General features: G+C 37.5%; 1 protein-coding gene across 3 annotated transcripts in view; it reads left to right on the forward strand.

Moving 5' to 3' along the window:
* ect2 (epithelial cell transforming 2) overlaps window positions 1–20044 on the forward strand; it is a 39736-nt gene that overhangs the window by 5852 nt on the left and 13840 nt on the right. For 2 of the 3 annotated variants that reach the window (XM_080879154.1, XM_080879153.1), the window contains exons 4-20: window positions 872–964; window positions 3446–3628; window positions 4331–4420; window positions 4667–4774; window positions 7477–7550; window positions 9090–9220; window positions 9513–9628; window positions 10497–10559; window positions 12909–13131; window positions 14551–14675; window positions 15557–15676; window positions 15755–15823; window positions 16037–16147; window positions 17676–17772; window positions 18033–18114; window positions 19251–19329; window positions 19876–19995. In XM_080879154.1, coding sequence (XP_080735280.1) covers window positions 872–964; window positions 3446–3628; window positions 4331–4420; window positions 4667–4774; window positions 7477–7550; window positions 9090–9220; window positions 9513–9628; window positions 10497–10559; window positions 12909–13131; window positions 14551–14675; window positions 15557–15676; window positions 15755–15823; window positions 16037–16147; window positions 17676–17772; window positions 18033–18114; window positions 19251–19329; window positions 19876–19995 — 1884 coding nt within the window. The remainder of the gene's footprint in view (window positions 1–871; window positions 965–3445; window positions 3629–4330; window positions 4421–4666; window positions 4775–7476; window positions 7551–9089; window positions 9221–9512; window positions 9629–10496; window positions 10560–12908; window positions 13132–14550; window positions 14676–15556; window positions 15677–15754; window positions 15824–16036; window positions 16148–17675; window positions 17773–18032; window positions 18115–19250; window positions 19330–19875; window positions 19996–20044) is intronic. The other variant, XM_080879155.1, reaches the window with a different exon arrangement.

The following is a 20044-nucleotide window of genomic DNA, read 5'->3' on the forward strand; positions in this document are numbered from 1 at the left end:
AAAAATAATAATAATTTGTGACCAGTTAGTCCATGTTGGATTTAAATATTCTGTATTTTTTTCATGTGTGCCGAACCAAGCAAAGCCTGGAGTCGTATTTAAATTCCTTTTAACAAAACAAAAATATGTTGAATAAACAAAACGCTGTACCCCGTAAAAATGTGAATATAGGAATATTTATGTGTCTAGGGCATGTTTGTGTCTGCTTCAGTAAGCTGCATAGTTGAAATAGCAGAGTCTTTGAGTAGCACCATATGAAGGTGATTTGGAGGCGTGGCTGTAGACTAAGTGCTGCTAGAATGACTTCCTTCCCTGGTCTCCTGAGCCCTGTCACTTTTGAAGGCTCCTTTCTTAAATCATCTATTTCTCCCTGCCAATCCTGTAGCGCAGCCACATCCAAAGACATCTGCCAACAGCTCCATCAGAGCACTCCCGATTGCCTGCCTGACCGCCCGCCGCCATTGCTCAGTCATCCCACAGAACAAGGCCCCCACCACCACAATGTCTTTACTGTTTCTGTCCTCCTCCTCTCTCCTCCTCCCATAGGGCTTTGAACTTTATATTAATTTTTAACTGAAGTTTCTTCTTCCACCCTGCCTACCCCCTCTGGAGCCTGATATTTGTTTGAAGCCACTGTCTTTGCAAGGACACAGACTCCGCCCTGTCTTTTCCTCACTTGCTCCTTGCTGCTTCCATAAACCCAGCCTTGCTCTCTGTTTTTCCTCATGTGGGGTTAATTTGTATGCATTTGTCTTCTGTCTCAACCTTCTGTCCTTCTCATGTTTTTTTTGTTTGTTTTTTTTAAAAAAAAAAAGCTCTTCATCTAAATGCCAGTGTTTGACATCCACTTCCTACTGGTTGATTTTTACAGGCCATCAGAGTAATGGAGGTACCTGTGGTAAAGATAAGAAAAGGCGAGGCGGGTGCCGAGGAGAAAATGATGATAAAATCTATAGTCAATATGGTATAGTACAGTGTCTGCGTATCTGTGTGACTGTCTGACACTTTGATGGGAACTTGGGGAAGTTCTGCATGAGTCTTAATTCACACTGGGTACTCATTCAATCATGGTGCATGTCTAACTCACTGATGTGGAATTGATTTGTGGGGTGAATATTTAAAAATAAGGGATGTAATTGTTGAGATCTGGATCAGCAACTGGAATAGAGATTTGCACTCAAATGCAAATTCCGGCTTCTTGGCTGAGAGATAATATGAAGTCATTTCAAATACTTTCAATTTACCTCAATGGCATTTGAAAATGGTTAATTTCCTGCTGTTAATGGAGACGCTAGAGTTGCAAATGGTGCTATGAAAATCTGTTTGCACACAGAAAAATAAGTGGACCATGCCCTGCAGGGGCATTAATAGTAATGTACCCAAGAAGCTGTGAGTTTTGAGTGTCATCTTCTGTTAAAGACATGGTTTGAAAAGTTCAGAAACATGCAAGTTTGCTTTCTTTCTCAATGAAATGAATAGATTGCAGCCTTGTGTCTTTATGGAGCTTGAGTCAGGACAGGCTGCAGTTACATTAACCTGGGAAGTCTTAAAGCTCAGGGAAACTCATTTTCTTTTCTCATCAACAGTACTCTACTCAACTTTCTGAAAGTGTGTAACTTGCACAAATTTTTTTTATTTATATATATATTAGGGGTGCAACGATACTCGTATCGATATTGAACCGTTCGGTACAGTGCTTTCGGTTCGGTATGCATATGTATGTTTTTAATTTATTTGATCAACTTTCCTTCTGACGATGCTGTCTGTGTTGAGCGCTCAGTGAATCTGCCCTCGACAGTGCAGCCTAGGCGGAGTAGTCGAACGCAGATTCACTGAGCGCAGGGTAAGCTCGGGAGACAGAAGTTAAGCTCTCCTTGCAACATGGCAAATTGAACCTCCCCCACCCTCATTCAGATGTGGCGTTTGGAACTATTTTGGTTTTCATGTGACTATGACTCTGAAGGTAAGCGCGTCATGGACTAAAGTAAAACAGTATGTCGGATGTGCCACGCAATTCTCAATTACATGGGTGGGAATTGGTGCGTTAGCGCAGTTAGCTCGTTAACGTGTTGGCCGTCCAGCCCCACGCACGGGGCGATCCGCGGTAGCTCGTTAACGGAGATTTGCCGTGTTGTGGCGTTAATGTCATTTCAGATTAACGCTGACAGCACTAGTGGGAACACAACAAATATGACTGCACATTTACACCGACATCATCCTAGTGCAAAGACAAGTGGAAGCCGACAAAAACAACAAGCACGCATGCTACAAACTTTACCCGAGTCATTTAGACAGCCGTTAGCACATGATTCTCCTCATGGGGACCTGATATGTTTAATATGCTGCTGAGAATATAGCCCAGAAGAAGCGTATAGTATAGCTTTTATTTTGGAAAGAGCCATTTCTCTGTAATAAACTCTCTTTTCCAAAGATGAGTGATTCCTCGATCAGATAGATTTTTTTTTTTTTTTTATTACTTTGTTTCAGCAACATTAAATTTAAAAACTGTACTTTTGAGTTAAAATATATATTTATAATAATATATTTATAATAAATGACAAATTAAAAAGGCATGAACATTTTTTTGTAACGAAAAAAATATTGAACCGTGACACCAAAGTACTGAACCGTGAATTTTGTGTATCGTTGCGCCCCTAATGTGTATATAGATAGATATAGATAGATAGTAACATTTGAAAGAAAGTATGACTTTAGTATTTTTTCATCAACTGGATTTTTTGTTTTTGTTTGTAACAGGCAGGTTTAACAATGGAGTAAATATGTATGAGTAAGCCAAACTGTTAACTTGCAATTACAATTCGCTCTCTCCTCCAATGTCGATGGGGCAAAAACAAGCAAACGAACCCCAAAAAACAAAAATGCACACATTTTTGGAGGTTTTGTACCTTTCGGCTTGCATTTGATGGTATGGCTAACTGATGTATGTCTCATATGTTTTATAGAGCCTCACCTCTACAAGATCATGTAAATGTGCCATTGAATGGGAGTTAATAGGACTTGTTGTGTTTATTGAGTCTAAGCAGAGCAATTTTTTTTACTGCTGCTAAATAAATGGCAGGATCCAAGATTTCCCAGAAACACTTTGTATTCTCTGAGTGTTTCTATTGACCAGTTGATTATTTTAGAGTCATAGCAACCTGTTAACATATATCAGTAAGGGCTAGGGTTGGTGTTACAGTTGTGCCGATATTTCTTCTAAGATTAGCTGTAAAGACCAAAATTTCTTGTTATTGAAGAAACAAAAAGTTATTTTTTTCAGTTCATTGGATCAGCTAACTTGGACTAAAATTATTAAACCTCACTAACAGACCTAAACACTAACAAGCCTATATGTAGTGTTTTTGTGCTTCTGAATTACACATTAGACTTCACCAGTCTGCCACACACTGATCTGTAACTTCATTTTGTTGTTCTTCCTATTCAGGACATCAACACCCCATTCATAATGACAGATAGCGTCCAGGAGTTTGGGGATGGAGAGAACACTGAGTTTGAGACGGTGTTTGTTCTCACACAATTTGATTCTCCTGAATACAACTACCTCTACAAACATGAACACCGCATTGTTGGGCCTCCTGTTGTGCTGCACTGTGCTGCGAAGGATGAAGTGAGTCTTTGATTGACAACAGATTGATTTTATGCAAAGGTTGTGGGGCATAAAAAGTGTCCGTGTAGATTTGCTGACAATATTATGCAATCAAGAAACAGTTCACTTCATTTTCTCTAGAACAGCATCTCCTCAGCTTCATCTAAAACATGGCTTCTGGAATTCAGCAGATATTTACGTCTTCACTCTGAAATCCTCGCTCGGGGAAATATGTTGTCTGTTTGTTGTGTGGGGGGGGATCCAACGGAGATGGCCCTGAAATGGAACTTGATTTAAAAAAGCAGGATGCAGAAATTGCATTGTGACTTAGAACAGGATGATGAACAGGAGCAGCTCCTCCCTGCTGTGCCGTCTGTCTGACAGACTTCACACAGGATACTGTTGTCGAACGATATGCCCCGACTGTGGCTGCTATCAACAAGACGGAGTGCATTTGTCAGTTGAAGACAGCGCACACATGCATGACTACAATTCAGAGCATGAACGAGGTGTACCTGATGACAAGGGAAATGATGTTAAGCTATTGTGCAGTTACAACAGGCTGCTATCTGAAATTAGTAGTCACTTTTACTTAACCATTGCATCCTGCATGCTCTGGCACAATTTGTGTTGTAGATAATGTTTAAATATTGTTAAAGGAAAACTTAAAATTCGAATTTGTTATTAATTCCACTCTTTAATTTTACTGTTTCTTTATCGTAGCCTCTCCAGTTTTCATGTCGACCTCTCTACTCCACCACCATGTTAAACCTGTCTCTGTGTTTCACTGGATTCAGGAACAAAGAGGAAATGGTGAGTTCATGAAGCATATACATGGCACTATCTGTTTGTAGTTCTGCTAATAAACAGACAAAAAAACAAAAACCTCTTTAAGTAGAAAAGTTAAATTTCTATCCAACACTTTACACGTGGTGTGTGAGGCCAAAGTAGTTTCTGCTATCATCTGATACGGTGTAAATTAGATTAAAGAACTTCTGGCCTTTCCCACCTTGATATTAATTTTTGTGTTGACCTTGTGGTTTTTCTTTGTTTTTGTAGAAAAACTTGGTGAATCTGGTTCATCACATGGGTGGGACCATACGGAAAGACTTTAGCACAAAGGTCACTCATCTTGTTGCATACTCCACTCATGGAGAGAAATACAGGGTTTGTATATACTTTTCCCCTCCTGTCTTTTTACTCTCTGTGCATCCAATATTAATTGCAGTGTGTTGAAGGGATGAGCATTAATTGACAAACTTCTTAACCTATTATATACTCTTTGTTGCTTTTTTTTTTTTTTTTTTTTTTTAAACCTGTTAAGAGACAGCACTTCCAAAGGGGCCTTTTTTCTGCAAAGGAACACTTCACTTTCTAGCTTTTGGAGACTTGATAGGTGAACCACCACCAAATACTATCAAGAGAGATAACTGGCAAATTTTTCCCTACTCTGAAACCAAAGAAAACACAGTGAATCATTTTCTTACAAAATAAAAAACAACAACTCAGAAATAAGGCATGAAGTTTCTGAATCGATCTTCAGTTTAGTTCTGCAGTGTCTAGCTTCAGTGGTTATTGTGAGTAACCGGAGGCGTCACATTCTGCTGGATGCCCCTGATTTGCATTAAGTAGCCTTAAACTGGGGAGCTGGCGACTCATTGCCCTGGTGCTCAAAATAACGCATCAAGGCTTGCATGGAAATGATGGAGCCTACGCACATGTTCTTGACTCCATTAGAATACATGTTTAGAAGACAGGAACATTATTTACAGCTTTTGCAAAGCTAACAAACTTATTATACTTTCTGCTAAATTGTCATTGTTTTGATGCATTAACTAGAAGGATTAAAAAAATAAAAATAGAATAATTATGTTACCCTAAACATGGGGAACAAAATCTCCCCTTTTTGCAACTGAAAACAGAGCTATATGTCAAACTGAAGTCAAGATACCAAAATAATTGAAGCATATATATATATATATATATATATATATATATATATATATATATATATATATATATATATATATATATATATATATATATATATATATATATATATATATATATATATATACACATATATACATACATATATACATACATATATACACATATATACATACATATATACACATATATATACATACATATACATGTATGTATATATATATATGTGTATATATATATATGTATATATATATGTATATATATACATACATACATATATACATACATATATACATACATATATATACATGTATGTATATATATATGTATGTATATATATATGTATGTATATATATGTGTATATATGTGTATATATGTATGTATATATGTATGTATATATGTGTATATATGTATGTATATATGTGTATATATGTGTGTATATATGTATGTATATATATATATGTGTATATATATGTGTGTATATATATATATATATATATATATATATATATATGTATGTGTATATATATATATGTATGTATATATGTGTATATATGTGTATATATGTGTATATATGTGTATATATGTATGTATATATGTGTATATATGTATGTATATATGTGTATATATGTATGTATATATGTGTATATATGTGTGTATATATGTGTGTATATATGTATGTATATATATATATGTGTATATATATGTGTGTATATATATGTATATATATATGTATATATATATATGTATATATGTATATATATGTATATATATATATATATATGTATATATATATGTGTATATGTATATATATATATATGTATATATATATATATATGTATATATATATATGTGTATATATATATATGTGTATATATATATATGTGTATATATATATATGTATATATATATATATGTATATGTATATATGTATATATATATATGTATATGTATATATATATATATATATATATATATATATATATGTGTATATATATGTGTATATATATATGTGTGTATATATATATGTGTGTATATATATATGTGTGTATATATATATATGTATATGTATATGTGAGAGAGACTTGAGTGACTTATTTCTTCCTCCTGGCTTTTTCATTGTACACCACTTCTTTTGACTGTGAAACACTGCTCTCTGCTTGAATAAATAGAATGAGCAGGACTGATGTGATGCCCCCCTGCAACCTAGCTTGAATCCTAATGTCTGGGTCTGTCAGAAAGTTGTAATTTAATTGCAGTTAAACAGCAGTTTTCTCTGTTTTGTGCCCTCCGTGGGGATAAATAGAGATCGATGGGTGGGCGGATGAATAGGTTGACTCTTGTCGTTTTTCCGCTCGGATGAACAGATGCTTGATGCTGTTCTGCTTTTAGTCATCCTCACAATTATTTTCTTATTAATCCATTTCTTCCTTTTCTCTTCCTTCACTGTTATTTCCTCTTTTCAGTTAATTTTTTCATTGTTTTGTGCTTTTCTTTCTCAAAGTACTGTGAAGGGTACATTTTGTTCTAGCAGAAAAGACAAAATGCAGTGAACTTGTTGTGAGAGGCAGTCAAGGCTGTTTTCCATTTGAAAGTGTGACGCTAACTTAAAGAAAAAAAACTGAATTGTTTCAACCCCAGACACTTTTTTTATATTGTGCCTGAAGTAGAAAATGTTTGTACCTGTCGCGTTTTGTATTGTGGTTCTGAGTGACAGGGCGATCAGGAGTAATGAAAACAGATGGGAGAGGTAGTTATGCTGTTATCAGTGACAGCAGAGCTATTTGACGGTCTTTTAGTTGCAAAATTGTGCCTAGATGAATGTCATGTCCTTCTTTTTGTTATTTCTGTCATTTCTGCCTCATTTCTTATTCACCAATTACCCATTTGTGTTCTCCTCTGCTGTGTTTTGTCCTTAGCTGGCAGTGTGCATGGGGACACCCATCCTCACTCCATCATGGATTCTTAAGGCCTGGGAAAGAAGAGATGATGTGTAAGTTGAATGTTGAATACCATGTAAAGGACATGTGCTTCCAACACATGCAGTACTTTGGTAAAGCAGGTAACCAGCTAGTGCCAGCCCATCCTCTCTGGGCTTTCAACGATCAGCTGGCCTGCTAGCCAGGTTGCTATTGTGGTGATCGTCACCAATTCTAGTAGCTGCTTCCCCGAAGAGAATCTCGCCCTAGAGCTGGGACTCAAACCCTGCAGCTGGCTAAAATAATCATCATCCTCCTGCTCTGAAGATTCACTCTAATTGGCAGCTCACAATGCTTATCAAGTAAACAGGAGGAATTTAAGAAAGTAACATGGTATTTAATTAAACTACAAAAGCCTGTGAACTAAAAAACATGTACAGTGGTCTCGCGTTTCTCGTGGGAGTTCCGTTCTAAAAATGACCAGTGATAGGTGAGATCCGCGAAGTAGCCAGCTTTATTTTTTACGATCATTATAGATGTTTGAAGGCTGTAAAACCCCTGACTACACACTTTATATACTTTTCTCAGACAGGCACGAACATTTTCACACTTTTCTCTCTTGTTTAAACAAAGTTAAAAACCTTGTGAATCAATGGTATGGAAGTAGCGGAAGCAAGAAGAATGAGTTAAGTAAAGTTTGACTTTTCTGACTGTTTTGTTTCGCTTAATGCGCCTTATAATCCGGTGTGCCTTATAGTCTGAAAAATATGGTAACTTCTACCTTCCTTTAGCATGTCCAGAAGTCCAACTTTTTGTGCGATGGTTAGCATCTTCTTTGGTTGGTTAGAAAACTTGCAAACATACAGCACATATAGCACTTCAGAGTCACACTGCTAGTGATCGAATCTTTTTTTATTTATTAACCTTTATTTAACCAGGAAAATCCCATTGAGATTAAAAACCTCTTTTTCAAGGGAGACCTGGCCAAGATCTTTATGTAAATTTGACAAGCTGAACACATTCTGTACTTTACAGGAGACACGGCAGGGATGAGATTGATTGACAATGGTCTACAGCCAATTGGGACGCAGAACACAATGTGCTGTTACAAAAAAAAATCATGCATAATTGCACAAAAATAAATCAGTGAAGCCGCGAAAGGTGAACCGCGTTATAGCAAGGGACCACTGTATATGTATCCCTCCCCCACCATAAAGAAAAATCTAAATGTGATTTTTCCCATCCTGAAATGGTATAAAACCAGTGCAAGCTAACAAGCTTTGTTGTTTCTGAATTGTTTCAAGCATGTTCCACCACTGTCTTCATGATGGCAGTGCTGACAAGAGTTCAAATTGGCTGATAATAAGCCATGTCAGGGCATCAAGCGGATGTTTATTACTTTGCTATGTGCCCAGAGGGGATAATTGTAAAACTGTCTTGTTTACTTATTGCTATGCATGATTCATGTCACCTATTATATACTTTGCATATCAGTGTTAGTTAAGGAGCCATTAGATAATTATTTTATGTTTAATTGCATCGCACACTACTGTTACTTACTGCACATACTGTTCAGTGCAGTAAAGTCATTATTAATTTTATTTTTTGTGAAGAAATTTCCACGCAGGTGACGAGGAGTTTCGAACTGAGTTCAAAGTGCCCCCGTTTCAGGACTGCGTTCTCAGTTTTTTGGGGTTTTCTGAGGAAGAGAAGGCCAACATGGAAGAGAGGACTCTTAAACACGGTCAGTGCCACATTTTATGAAAGCTTCATACAAAGTACACTAAAGACATTTAAAATCAGTTTGAGCACCCTCTACTACAGGAAGGTTTTTTGTTTAAAGCCGTGTGGAGAACTTGTGCAGTTTTTCTACAGTTTCTTGTCTGTAATCCCAGACTGGCTCCATATGACTGAGTCTTTCTGACCCTGACTGTAATTTAGAGGTTATTGTCTTATGTTCCAGAATGAATCTGTGATAAGGATTTAGTGTTGTGTGCATTTTATTTATATAATCTCCTGGTTTTTCTTCATGAAAGGTGGCACGTACCTTGAGGTTGGAAATGAAAGATGTACGCACATGGTTGTGGAGGAAAACCTGGTAAAGGAGCTACCATTTTCTCCCTCCAAGAACCTATTTGTGGTCAAACAAGAGGTAGGCCTTTATATGTTTATTTTCTAGTCTTTGGCATTGATTTTTACTTAAAATAGCCTTGGATAATTATTGACATTATCATGGAATGACACACATTATAGACTAGAAACTATCTACTGATGGGATCACACTAGCTTTGATGCTTTTTAACGTACTGATGTTCTGACCCAGAAGAAGCTATTACTCAAGGTAACAGGTAGTCATTACTCTATTATTACTACTTCTCATTGGTCAGCCTTATATGTCATTAAACTCTGCCTTCAATTTGCTCTAAACTGCACATTTAAGTTTTTTTTTTCTCTGTTTGCTGCCATGTTTTGTTGTTATTCTTGAGATCAACTACTAAAGCTGCTTAACATCACCCAACAAGCTATTAAAAGTTCAGAACAGCATCTCATACACACAGTAATGTTTCTGTGCAACTTCAAGACAAAAACAAGTTTGATTGGTAGTGGCTAAGACTGTCCACCCATGGCTGAATAATTAGTGTCCACTAGGGTTATGTTGCAGGAGGACAGGGACACCAGAGCAAAATAATGAATGCTCTGAAACAGAGTAATTATCTGATCAGGATTCTGTTAAGGTTAAATCTCAGTCAATACTGTCTCTGCTTCCCCCCTTTTCCTTCCGATGCTGTCAGAGAGGGGGTGAAAAATAGAGTTCCTCTTTCAGTGGATGAAAAGGTTAAATCACCTACATAACTTGGTTTGCCTGTATTGTTAACTACACAGTCAATATAGTGGTATCATTTTCTTTACTTTGTCAGTTTTATTGGTTTCAAAGGAAAGGGTACGATATTAAGTATTGTTAATCTTTTTCTGTCTTTGTCCTAACTCGGGTCAATAAAAACTGCTGTTTCTTCTCGCAGTGGTTCTGGGGAAGTATTCAGATGGATGCTCGAGCTGGAGAATCCATGTACCTCTATGAGAAGGTGAGTACATGATTATTAAATTATTATTTGCGTATCTATAAAAGCAAAAATTATGTACACAATATTTATGTAAGACAACAAACGGTAAATGGAGGATTTTTTTTTTCTAGATGTGCAAGTACAGCATACAGCCAGTATTTAGAAACAGTTCTCCTATTTGTTTTTTAATTCTAAGCTCTTTTATTTGTTTACATTGTCCCCGTTCCTGTTTAAATACTTAATTTTTGTTAGTTTGATGGTTTTAGCTTGCATATTCCTGACCAGTGGTAAACTGCCATCTGTTCTTTTAACCCTTGTGTGGTGTTCATATTTTTGTTACTCAGCCAGTGTTCATGGGTCTGGTGGACCCGCTAGAGTTTTGGCTTTTGAAATTAACACTATCAAACAATTTTATGTTAAATTACTCAACAGATGTTCACTTCATCCCAATTACAAACCATATGAACAGCAAACATGGTTAATTTTTTCCCTTTACCTTTGTTAGATCATATTTATGAATTAATGTGCTTCTCGTTTTTTTTTTTTTTTTTTTTATAAAATGTTATAAAAATAAATCAGTTATAATCAAGTGGAGTGAGTGGAAAGACACAACACATTTACACGTGAAGCAATATGTTTCACAACTAAATGGGATCAGCTGCTCATCAATGGTGACATTAGGCCCAGGGTTGTAAAACAGGGGGAGGTGGTGCACACACTTATCCCACACTGTCCAAGCAGCTAGCTTGTCTCTCTGCCGTCGAGCTGGTCTGTCGTCTCGGTTATCAAAACGGATAATCCTGGAAATTTTGTGGAAGTTTTCCAGAGACATTGATGCATGGAAAGGTTCTTGCCGGTTTCTGCATCCCACAGGGATTCTGTCGATTCCCCTTTGGACCTGAAAACTCCTGCAAGGATAAGAACCCCAAAGTAGGCCTTTGGGGTTCTTAGATGAATTTGGTCCATCTCCTTCCTTCTTTCCAAAAACACACCTTCCTTCTAGATTACTGCAATCCAGAATAATTTTCTGGATGGAATCTGGGATGAAAAGCTCAAATGAAGACTTGATGTCCTGCACATGAGTAACTGTCAGCCGTGTTGGCCCTGCCTTATCACAGTAACAGCTCTGCATTTCTTGGGCAAGAAGACCATCCAATTTCACCAGTTACTGACATCCATATTCCTTCACTTGCTGTCTGGTGGGCTTGTTCTGGTCCTGGAGCTGGCTGCAGATGGGGTACTCGTCTTCGTTTTGTTACTAAATGGTGCTCAACCTCATCCTCTTCTTCAAAGTCACTGTCAGACTCTGAATTTTCAGAAATGTGAAATATTCTGAAACCTCTTTGTCAACATCATCATCCGAAGCTCCTCTCTCTTCCAAAATCAATTGGATGGCCCTCGCAGCAGATAATCTTTTGCCATCTTGATCAGTTGTGATAAAGAACCACACTGGCAAAGTCTTATTTATAGTATTATGCCCCTAATTAGCAGGAGGGACAGGGAATGAGAAAATAAAATTTGGATCCCTCAAGAAAGAGGGTAAAATGTGTGGGAATGTAAGAGCAGACAACAATGTTGCAACTTTGTGCGGGAGCAGGAGGGGAAGAAAACACTATCAGCAGCACCAGAAAGGAGGAAGACAGAGTGTAGGAACACAGGACCTACACTTTCAACACTTTTATTAGACCTGGGTCCAGTGGACCCGAACACCTTGTATGTAATGTAAATGCGTGGGGGGAGGTACAGTATGAGGTCATTGAAAATTAGTTCGGATTTATGTTCTTCACAGAAAATAAGCCAAAGCCAATGAATTTCAGTTTGAAAAAATAATTAATTGTTTAATTTTTCTTTTGAGAAAAACTGAAAACGGGTCTCACAGACCCGAACACCATACAAGGGTTAAGTCTTGCCATATTAATTCTTACCCCTTTCACTTCATTATGGAGTTTCCTATCACTCTCAAGCTTTATGCTGGATCCAGATTACACAGTATTATCACAAAACTAGCTGAAGCTGTAAAACAAACAAATAAATAATTATTTGAACATTTAAAAACCATGGCTGCCCTACATGACAATCAGTGCTTCATCTTGGACTTCCTCACAATATCGAGGAAGCGAATGTTGTGTCAAAAAACTGTGACAACTTCCAGAAAGTGTCCATGACGAACTGTAAAATCTCAGTGTACCTTTCCACATGCAACATAGAAATGAGGGATAAGATTAAGTGTAGATGATCCATACTGGCCTTTTTGTACTTCTCATTCATTTCATAATTTGCAAGAAATGTTCATGACCTTTTCATTCTTTAGTTTTTACATAGGTTGCTTTGTGTTTACCATGAGCTTTCTTTTTCCTCTCTGCACTTCAGAATGACAGCCCAGCTATGAAGAAAGCAGTGTCCCTCCTTTCCCTCACCACCCCAAACAGTAACCGTAAGCGTCGACGTCTGAAGGACACATTGGCTCAGCTCACCAAAGAAACAGAGATCTCTCCCTTCCCTCCGCGCAAAAGACCGTCAGCAGAGCACTCGTTGTCTATTGGTTCACTGCTGGACATCTCTAATACTCCAGAGACATGCAAGGCTTTGGCAGGTATTGATGGGAGAATGGATGACAGTCTCTTTTATGCAACTCTTAAGCAATTATGTCATATATACATTTTGCTAAATATTAATGGATCCCTGCAGGCAGCGTTTGTTTTTCCCACCGTAGTTGTGCTTTAGTTGAGTTTTTCTTTCTTCAGATGAAAACTGTACACAACTCTTCTTATTTCCAGAAGACAGAGTAGGAGAAAGTTTTGTGGCCAAGACTAGGATAGGAAGAAGGAAAACCAGGGAAAGGAGTAGGACAGACAGGGAGGAGAGGAGAAAAAGGTCCCATCTGACTACAAATGCTTGTCAACAACCAGAAGAAGAGCAGCACCAGGGAACTTATGGAGGTTTGGATTTTGAGCAGGACAGTGGGGATAGTGGTTGGCATTAATTAAGAGCTATTACAAAGTTATTGTTTGATGGATGACAAACTGCTTTTACGGTAATGTAGTTGGTTTTTATCTGTAACACAACCAAATTGTTTCTGATTTTTTTAGTTATATTCTCAATCACTCCCAGGCCAGCTGAGTGTAAAGGAGTACAAATGTGAAGTAGTCACCAGTCACCAGTTTGTCACCCTCAAACAAGCCAAGGTTTAATTTCTGGATAGCTCAGTGGATAGTGTAACTGTGCATGGCTTAACTATAAAAACCCATAATGAAGAGATTACAAGTATCATTGTATACAAAATGAAAATCTTAAGCACTGCAACTGACTAGTCACCAAATATTAGAAAATACTAGCCTTACTTCCACTCAATGCAGTACCTTCATCTAAAGAGCATAGTTTAATACTTTAATTTGGCTTAAAGTGTTTGGGGGGATAAGATAAAAGCAGAACATGTAACAGATGTCAGATGGGGGGGAAAAAGCCATTGGCAGACATAAACATAACCGCTTAGCTCTGGGACGTTCAGCTTCTGATATCTCAGTTTTAGGAAAAATGCCAAGAAATTTCTCAAGGAGGTCGTCTTCACAGTCAGCACAGAGCAATGTAAGACACGTTTTGTGTGAACGTCTGACTCTCGATTTGGCAAACGGCATGTTCTCTAACGTTGAGAGCACTGGCTTGTAAAGACCAATGAGGTCAGCCAGGCCATGTCAAAGGAAATAATTCTTTAAAGTCAAATAAATATATTTATTAACTCTGTGTACCAACATGAATAAACCAAAACCTATTAAAAACCTATAAACTGTGTTTTTGCATTTACATACTTTTCATTCCATTACATACATTGTGCCATTAACCCGCACAACAGAATTGCAGTACATAAAAAATATTTATAATAATAATTTTGATTTCAGTCAGTTATAGTTGTTAACAAGCTATGATAGTGAATGGACACCTGGCACTCTCTGCCTGTACTTCAGTGCACCATTATAACCTTATGTCTTCCTGCCTGGCTTCTTTGTTCCTCCAGAGAGTTCGAAGCCTTCTAAGAGTTCAACTCCGGTTCTCTCCAAGCAGTCAGCCAGGTGGCAGGTCTCCAAGGAGCTCTACCAAACTGAAAGCAACTATGTAGACATTTTAAGCACAGTCCTACAGGTAAGTGTGTGTCTGTGTTCACATGGTGTGCACAGTTCTAATATTTCCCCCTCAGGTCAACCTGTGTGTTGTCCCTGGCGACAGTTTGAGGCTAAACTATAATCATTAAAGGTTTGTATGTGTGTATTTGCAAGCTGCAACTTGGCCTGTCTTATCAGTTGGTCCCAGCAGAGAGTCAGACAGCTGACCAGTGAGGGAGAAAATGACCTGCCTGACCATTTCTCTCTCTGTCTCCGCTTGAGAATCTTTTACTCTTTTTTTGCTTCTTTTCTTTATCTTCTTTGGATTTCCTCCATTTTGATGTTGCTTACCTTCAGGTTGCTTCTGTGGCTCCTCCACTGTGATTTTTTTTTATTTATTTTTTTATCTTTATCAAAGAAAAACAGCAGAAACTGACTCCATTATCCAGAGATTCAGAATTTCATGCATGCCTAAAAAAGATGTAGTGCTGTTTATTACGGCATGTTTCATTGTTGGGTCATGTTTCTTTTTCTTTAGTATTTATAGATAATTGGATTTCATTTTTCAACCTGAAACAACAATGGCACAGTTGATTGGAGATGGGAAAAACAGATAAAGATAAAATGTATTATACCTTTTCTGTTTTTTCTCACAAGTGATGTTCACATTTACATGAATTAACTTGGACACAACATGATGGCATAAAAGCTTGAAAATACTAAAGCTTCAAGCCATTTTCTTCATGTATGATTAGAAGACAATTGAAAAATAATATCCAGAAAATATCCCCATCTCTGGGTACGTTGCTCTGGATTGTCATTTCATCTAAAATGTTGGTCTTTGATCTTTTGACATGTGAATCATTCTTGGTTCTTCATGGTGTATAATAAAGTATTTCCCATATTTACTTTAATCTTTAGCTTTTCAAGCATCCATTGGAAAAAGAGGGACAGGTGGGTGGACCTATCCTGGCTCAAGAGGAGATTAAGACAATATTTGGCAGCATCCCAGACATCTATGAAGTTCATACCAGAATAAAGGTAATGTATCCCCAAACGTTTGTCTTATGCAAAAATCGGAGAAAAGTTTTGTTGTTAACCTTCTGGTCTGTTGATCAGAATGATCTTGAGGAGCTCCTCACAGACTGGTCAGAAAACAGAAGTGTTGGAAACATCATTCTGAAATACGTGAGTTTCTACGTGTTTATACATGATGTATACATGCTATAAAAGTTCACACATGCTTGGTGGTCAAGGCTGGTCAAAGTCAGAGAGAAATAATATCGGCGTCATGGTGTGTCAAATTACTTAATGAGACTAGTATTTTGGATTCTCACGTAAACTTTATTCTTCTGTGTGACTCTTCCTTTTTTCCCCTTCCTTTTTTCCCCTTCCTTATAGTCTAAAGAGCTGGTGAAGGCCTACCCCCCCTTTGTCAACTTCTTTGAAATGAGCAAAGAGACCATTGTTCGGTGTGAGAAACAAAAACCACGGTTTCATGCATTCCTCAAGGTATGACCTTTTATGTTTGTGTGTTTTTTGCCTGTCTAGTGGATTTCATGACATGAGCAAAAAAAAAATCTGATACATGAAAAAACCCCAACTTGATTAAAATGTGACAGATGTTTGTATCCACAGCCTTTTGACTGTTTACCACTGCAAATACTAAATCTTTCAGAGGAAGTCACATTATGTCCCCTTGCACCTGTCCATCTATGACTGACACTGACTCTTCAATTTTTATCAAAAGTACGATCCTTCAACTTGAGTTTTAATTTTGAGAATTTGGCAGGCAACTCCCTCCCTGCAACTTGCCGAATCTGGTGAGTGGGTCAGGTGGTGAGGTGAAGATTGTGTTGGTATGCATAAAAGACTTTTGCTTTCATTGTGCACTCAACATGGCGCACACCTTCAGTTTAGATTATTTCCTCTGAATGTTCACTGTCACATCCCAGTAGATTTTGCACATTATAGTAGAATCTCTTGTTGACAGTCTGACCCAAGGGGACAAGTTCACAGTGCACAACGAATGCTGAGAGGGGGGGAAAAAAAGAGATAATGTGACCATACTCCCAGTGTCGCTCTTCACTTAATGTGCTACCCTCAGGCTTATAAACTGGACTCTTCAACTGAAAATTACAGTGGTTGTAGCGGGAGACCAGACTCTCATCACCAGCAATATTTCATCTCATGAATTCAAAACAGAAGCTGATGTTGGCTGTCTGCGTTGCAGTTTCACTGCAGACCTCGAACTTGCGCAAACAGTGCAAGCGGTAAGAACTGAGCTTCCAGGGAACAACATAACAAAAGCTGGCACACTGGATGCTGTCTGAACATGATGACAAGATGACCTTAAACACCCTAATTTTACTGGCCTGTTTCCAGAATTTTTTAATCACGCCTCATAAGTCTAAAGACTTTTCGCTGGCTTAGAAAATCAGATTCTCAGAAGAAGGCTCACAGATTAATAAAACATAAACACCACCTCAGATTACCTAACTATTAAATTGTTTAGTACTTGCATAGCATTTTTCTACTCAAGTACTCAAAATGCTTTTATTACAAGCTTCAGTCACCCATTCACATACACATTGATACAAACACTTTTTATGTGCCTAAGCTCTTTTAACTTAACACATATACACTCCAATGGCTGCATCAGGGGCAGCTTGGGGTTCAGTCTCATGCCCAGAGATACTCCAACAAGCTTGACTACAGACAAGAGGAGCTGGGGATTGAACCACCAACCTTCTGAATGATCAACCTGCTTCTTGAGCCAGGCCTAAACTGGCTTTCTCCAGTGCATGTAAACATATAAGCAACAGATAAAACAGACATAGCATTTATTACATGTGTTGTGATGTGGACATGTCCTTGTTTTTTATGTTTTGGTTATTTATTTATTTATTTATTTATTTATTTATTCTTTTATTTTATTAACTTTTTAAGAATAAATTTTCCAGTTATCACGTAAATTAGGATTTAAATAACCAGCAGAAGTCTAAATCAAGCTTCAATTTTATTTGCTTCCATTATACAGATTAACCAGGCCAAGCCAGAATGTGGCAGGCAGACACTGGTGGAGCTGCTCATAAGACCAGTACAGAGACTGCCTAGCGTGGCCCTTCTTCTTAATGGTAACGCATAAATATATAACCCTTTGTCAAAATAGTTTAGATGAACTTTTTGCAGCAACTCTCCTTGTCTTTTTTTTTTTTTTTTTTTTTTTTTTAAATCTTTCCCCGTCTACATCTGCCACCATTTTTCTTTATGTCCTGTTGATTCCCTTTTGTAACTTCTCTTCCTCTGTTCTTTTCTGTTCATATTTCTGTGATTTTCATCTCTTCTCTCCCGTCTACTTCTTACGAAACTTTTTCCATTCTTTTCTCTATTCCAGACATAAAGAAACATACATCGGATGACAACCCAGACAAGATAACACTGGAGAAAGCAATTGAGTCTCTGAAAGAAGTCATGACGTGAGTTGGCGTGACCTTAACCTTGCTTTTGTGACAATTTCTCGGCTAGCGTTGTTTGATCATTTATACATTTTAACACTTTCTTGTGAATTCTCTTTTATCATAATGAGTCTTGACCATCATGCATATTCAAATTGTAGTAATTGACCATTGTTCAGTAAAGATTCGGCAATAATTGAAGCTGTTTAAATCTTGACACATCTGAAGAACTGCTGCAGATATTCATGGAGCCATAGTCTGAAAAAACAGCTACCTTTTAATACAGGTGTATGCTGGTAAAGCATGAAATGTGCAATAGTAGAGAATAATAAAACCGTTTGTATAGTCGTGGTTATGCTACTTAAATTAATTAGACTTGGCAGTTTAACTTTAAGGTCACACCTCTGGACTTTGATCATCTCCAGCCGGAGACGCATTCTATCCAACAGTGCAAACATCTGTGATAACCAGTCTCATTTTACATTCTCATGTGGCTTTAACTGGGTCAGATGTTCTAAACAGTTGGCTATAATAATATCCCCTGAAATTAGCAGAAGTAGTCTGCAAGGTGGAATTCAGTGGAGTGCCACCTTGTGAACTTTTCTTAATGCTCAAAACAGCATTTTAACCAACAGCCAACTGGGTTTTTAATTTTCTGTTATGTACTTGTCCAAGAGAAATGTATTCTCTAACCATTTCGAAGTACTTCACCTCCTCATTACATTCCTAAATGTCCAGCGAACGCACAATCGATCCAATACCGGCTTCCAGTGACTGTATTTGTCAGTACTCCAATATCGGCATACACTGATGCATGGATTCATAAAAGGAAAAATATGCAGCACTAACATGATTTAATACCATTTAAAGGGACCTTCAAGACGGAGGAATGATTTCATATATTGTTGACCTTTTTTTCCCCTAACTGGCTTAACTTTTTGTTGCAGTTGTTAGCAAATTGCCGTGTTCTGTATTTGTGGTTATGATTGACTTTTATCAATAATTAAAACGGAAATAAATACTATCCTTGTAAAACTAAGACAGTTGATAAATTATGAAGCAATTTTGCTTTTTTCCAGTGGCCCACTGAATGATTTTGATTTTTTTCTTTTCTTCTTAAGCATTAATCACATTTTTTTTGATGTCTCTCTTTTTAGCCACATTAATGAGGACAAAAGGAAAACTGAAGGCCAGAAGCAAATCTTTGATGTTGTTTATGAAGTTGATGGTTGTCCTGTAAGTTTGAAGATTGCTGCTGTTTACCTGTGTGTGATTGCTACACTCATTTTAGTGCAGATTGTGTACTAATTCATTTCTATGCAAAAATATTTTTTTAAAAAAATTGTGACGGTGAACGTCTGTCTTCTAGTTTTCCTCCAGAAGGCAGGCCCTAACCACTAAACAGACCAGGCAGTCTATTTCAGTCATGTGGAGAGGAACAATAGTATTTGTACTTTTGCAGTTAAAATGTAGTTGTTTTATAATGCATCCTAATGTTTTGGGAAGTGGGTTTGTAAGAATAATAATAATTTAACATTTTAAAGGGACTCGAGAGAAACCAAAAATAAACCACTGGCAAGTCTAAATAACCTGTAAGTGCAAATGGGACCTTGACAGTTTGTCTTCGTCTGTGTCAGGCCTGTGAGTGGCTGCCTGTCTACGGCTACTACCATCTAAACTATGAGCTAGTTGAGCTGTTGGACATGCCTGCCTCCCTCTTTAACATGCACTCACCATTTTTCTCTTCACCTTCTTGCTACTTATTGTGCTTTCTCTTTCCAGGCCAACCTGCTGTCCTCCCATCGTAGCCTCGTTTACCGAGTAGAAACCATTGCTCTGGGAGATCAGCCATGTGACCGTGGTGAAAATGTCACATTGTTCCTCTTCAATGACTGTCTTGAGGTGAAAATGCATCAACACACGATTAAAGTTTTGGTCATTCAAAGACCCA

This window comes from Rhamphochromis sp. 'chilingali' (genome assembly GCF_963969265.1).
Source record: "Rhamphochromis sp. 'chilingali' genome assembly, chromosome: 3".
In the NCBI taxonomy this organism is placed as follows: domain Eukaryota; kingdom Metazoa; phylum Chordata; class Actinopteri; order Cichliformes; family Cichlidae; genus Rhamphochromis; species Rhamphochromis sp. 'chilingali'.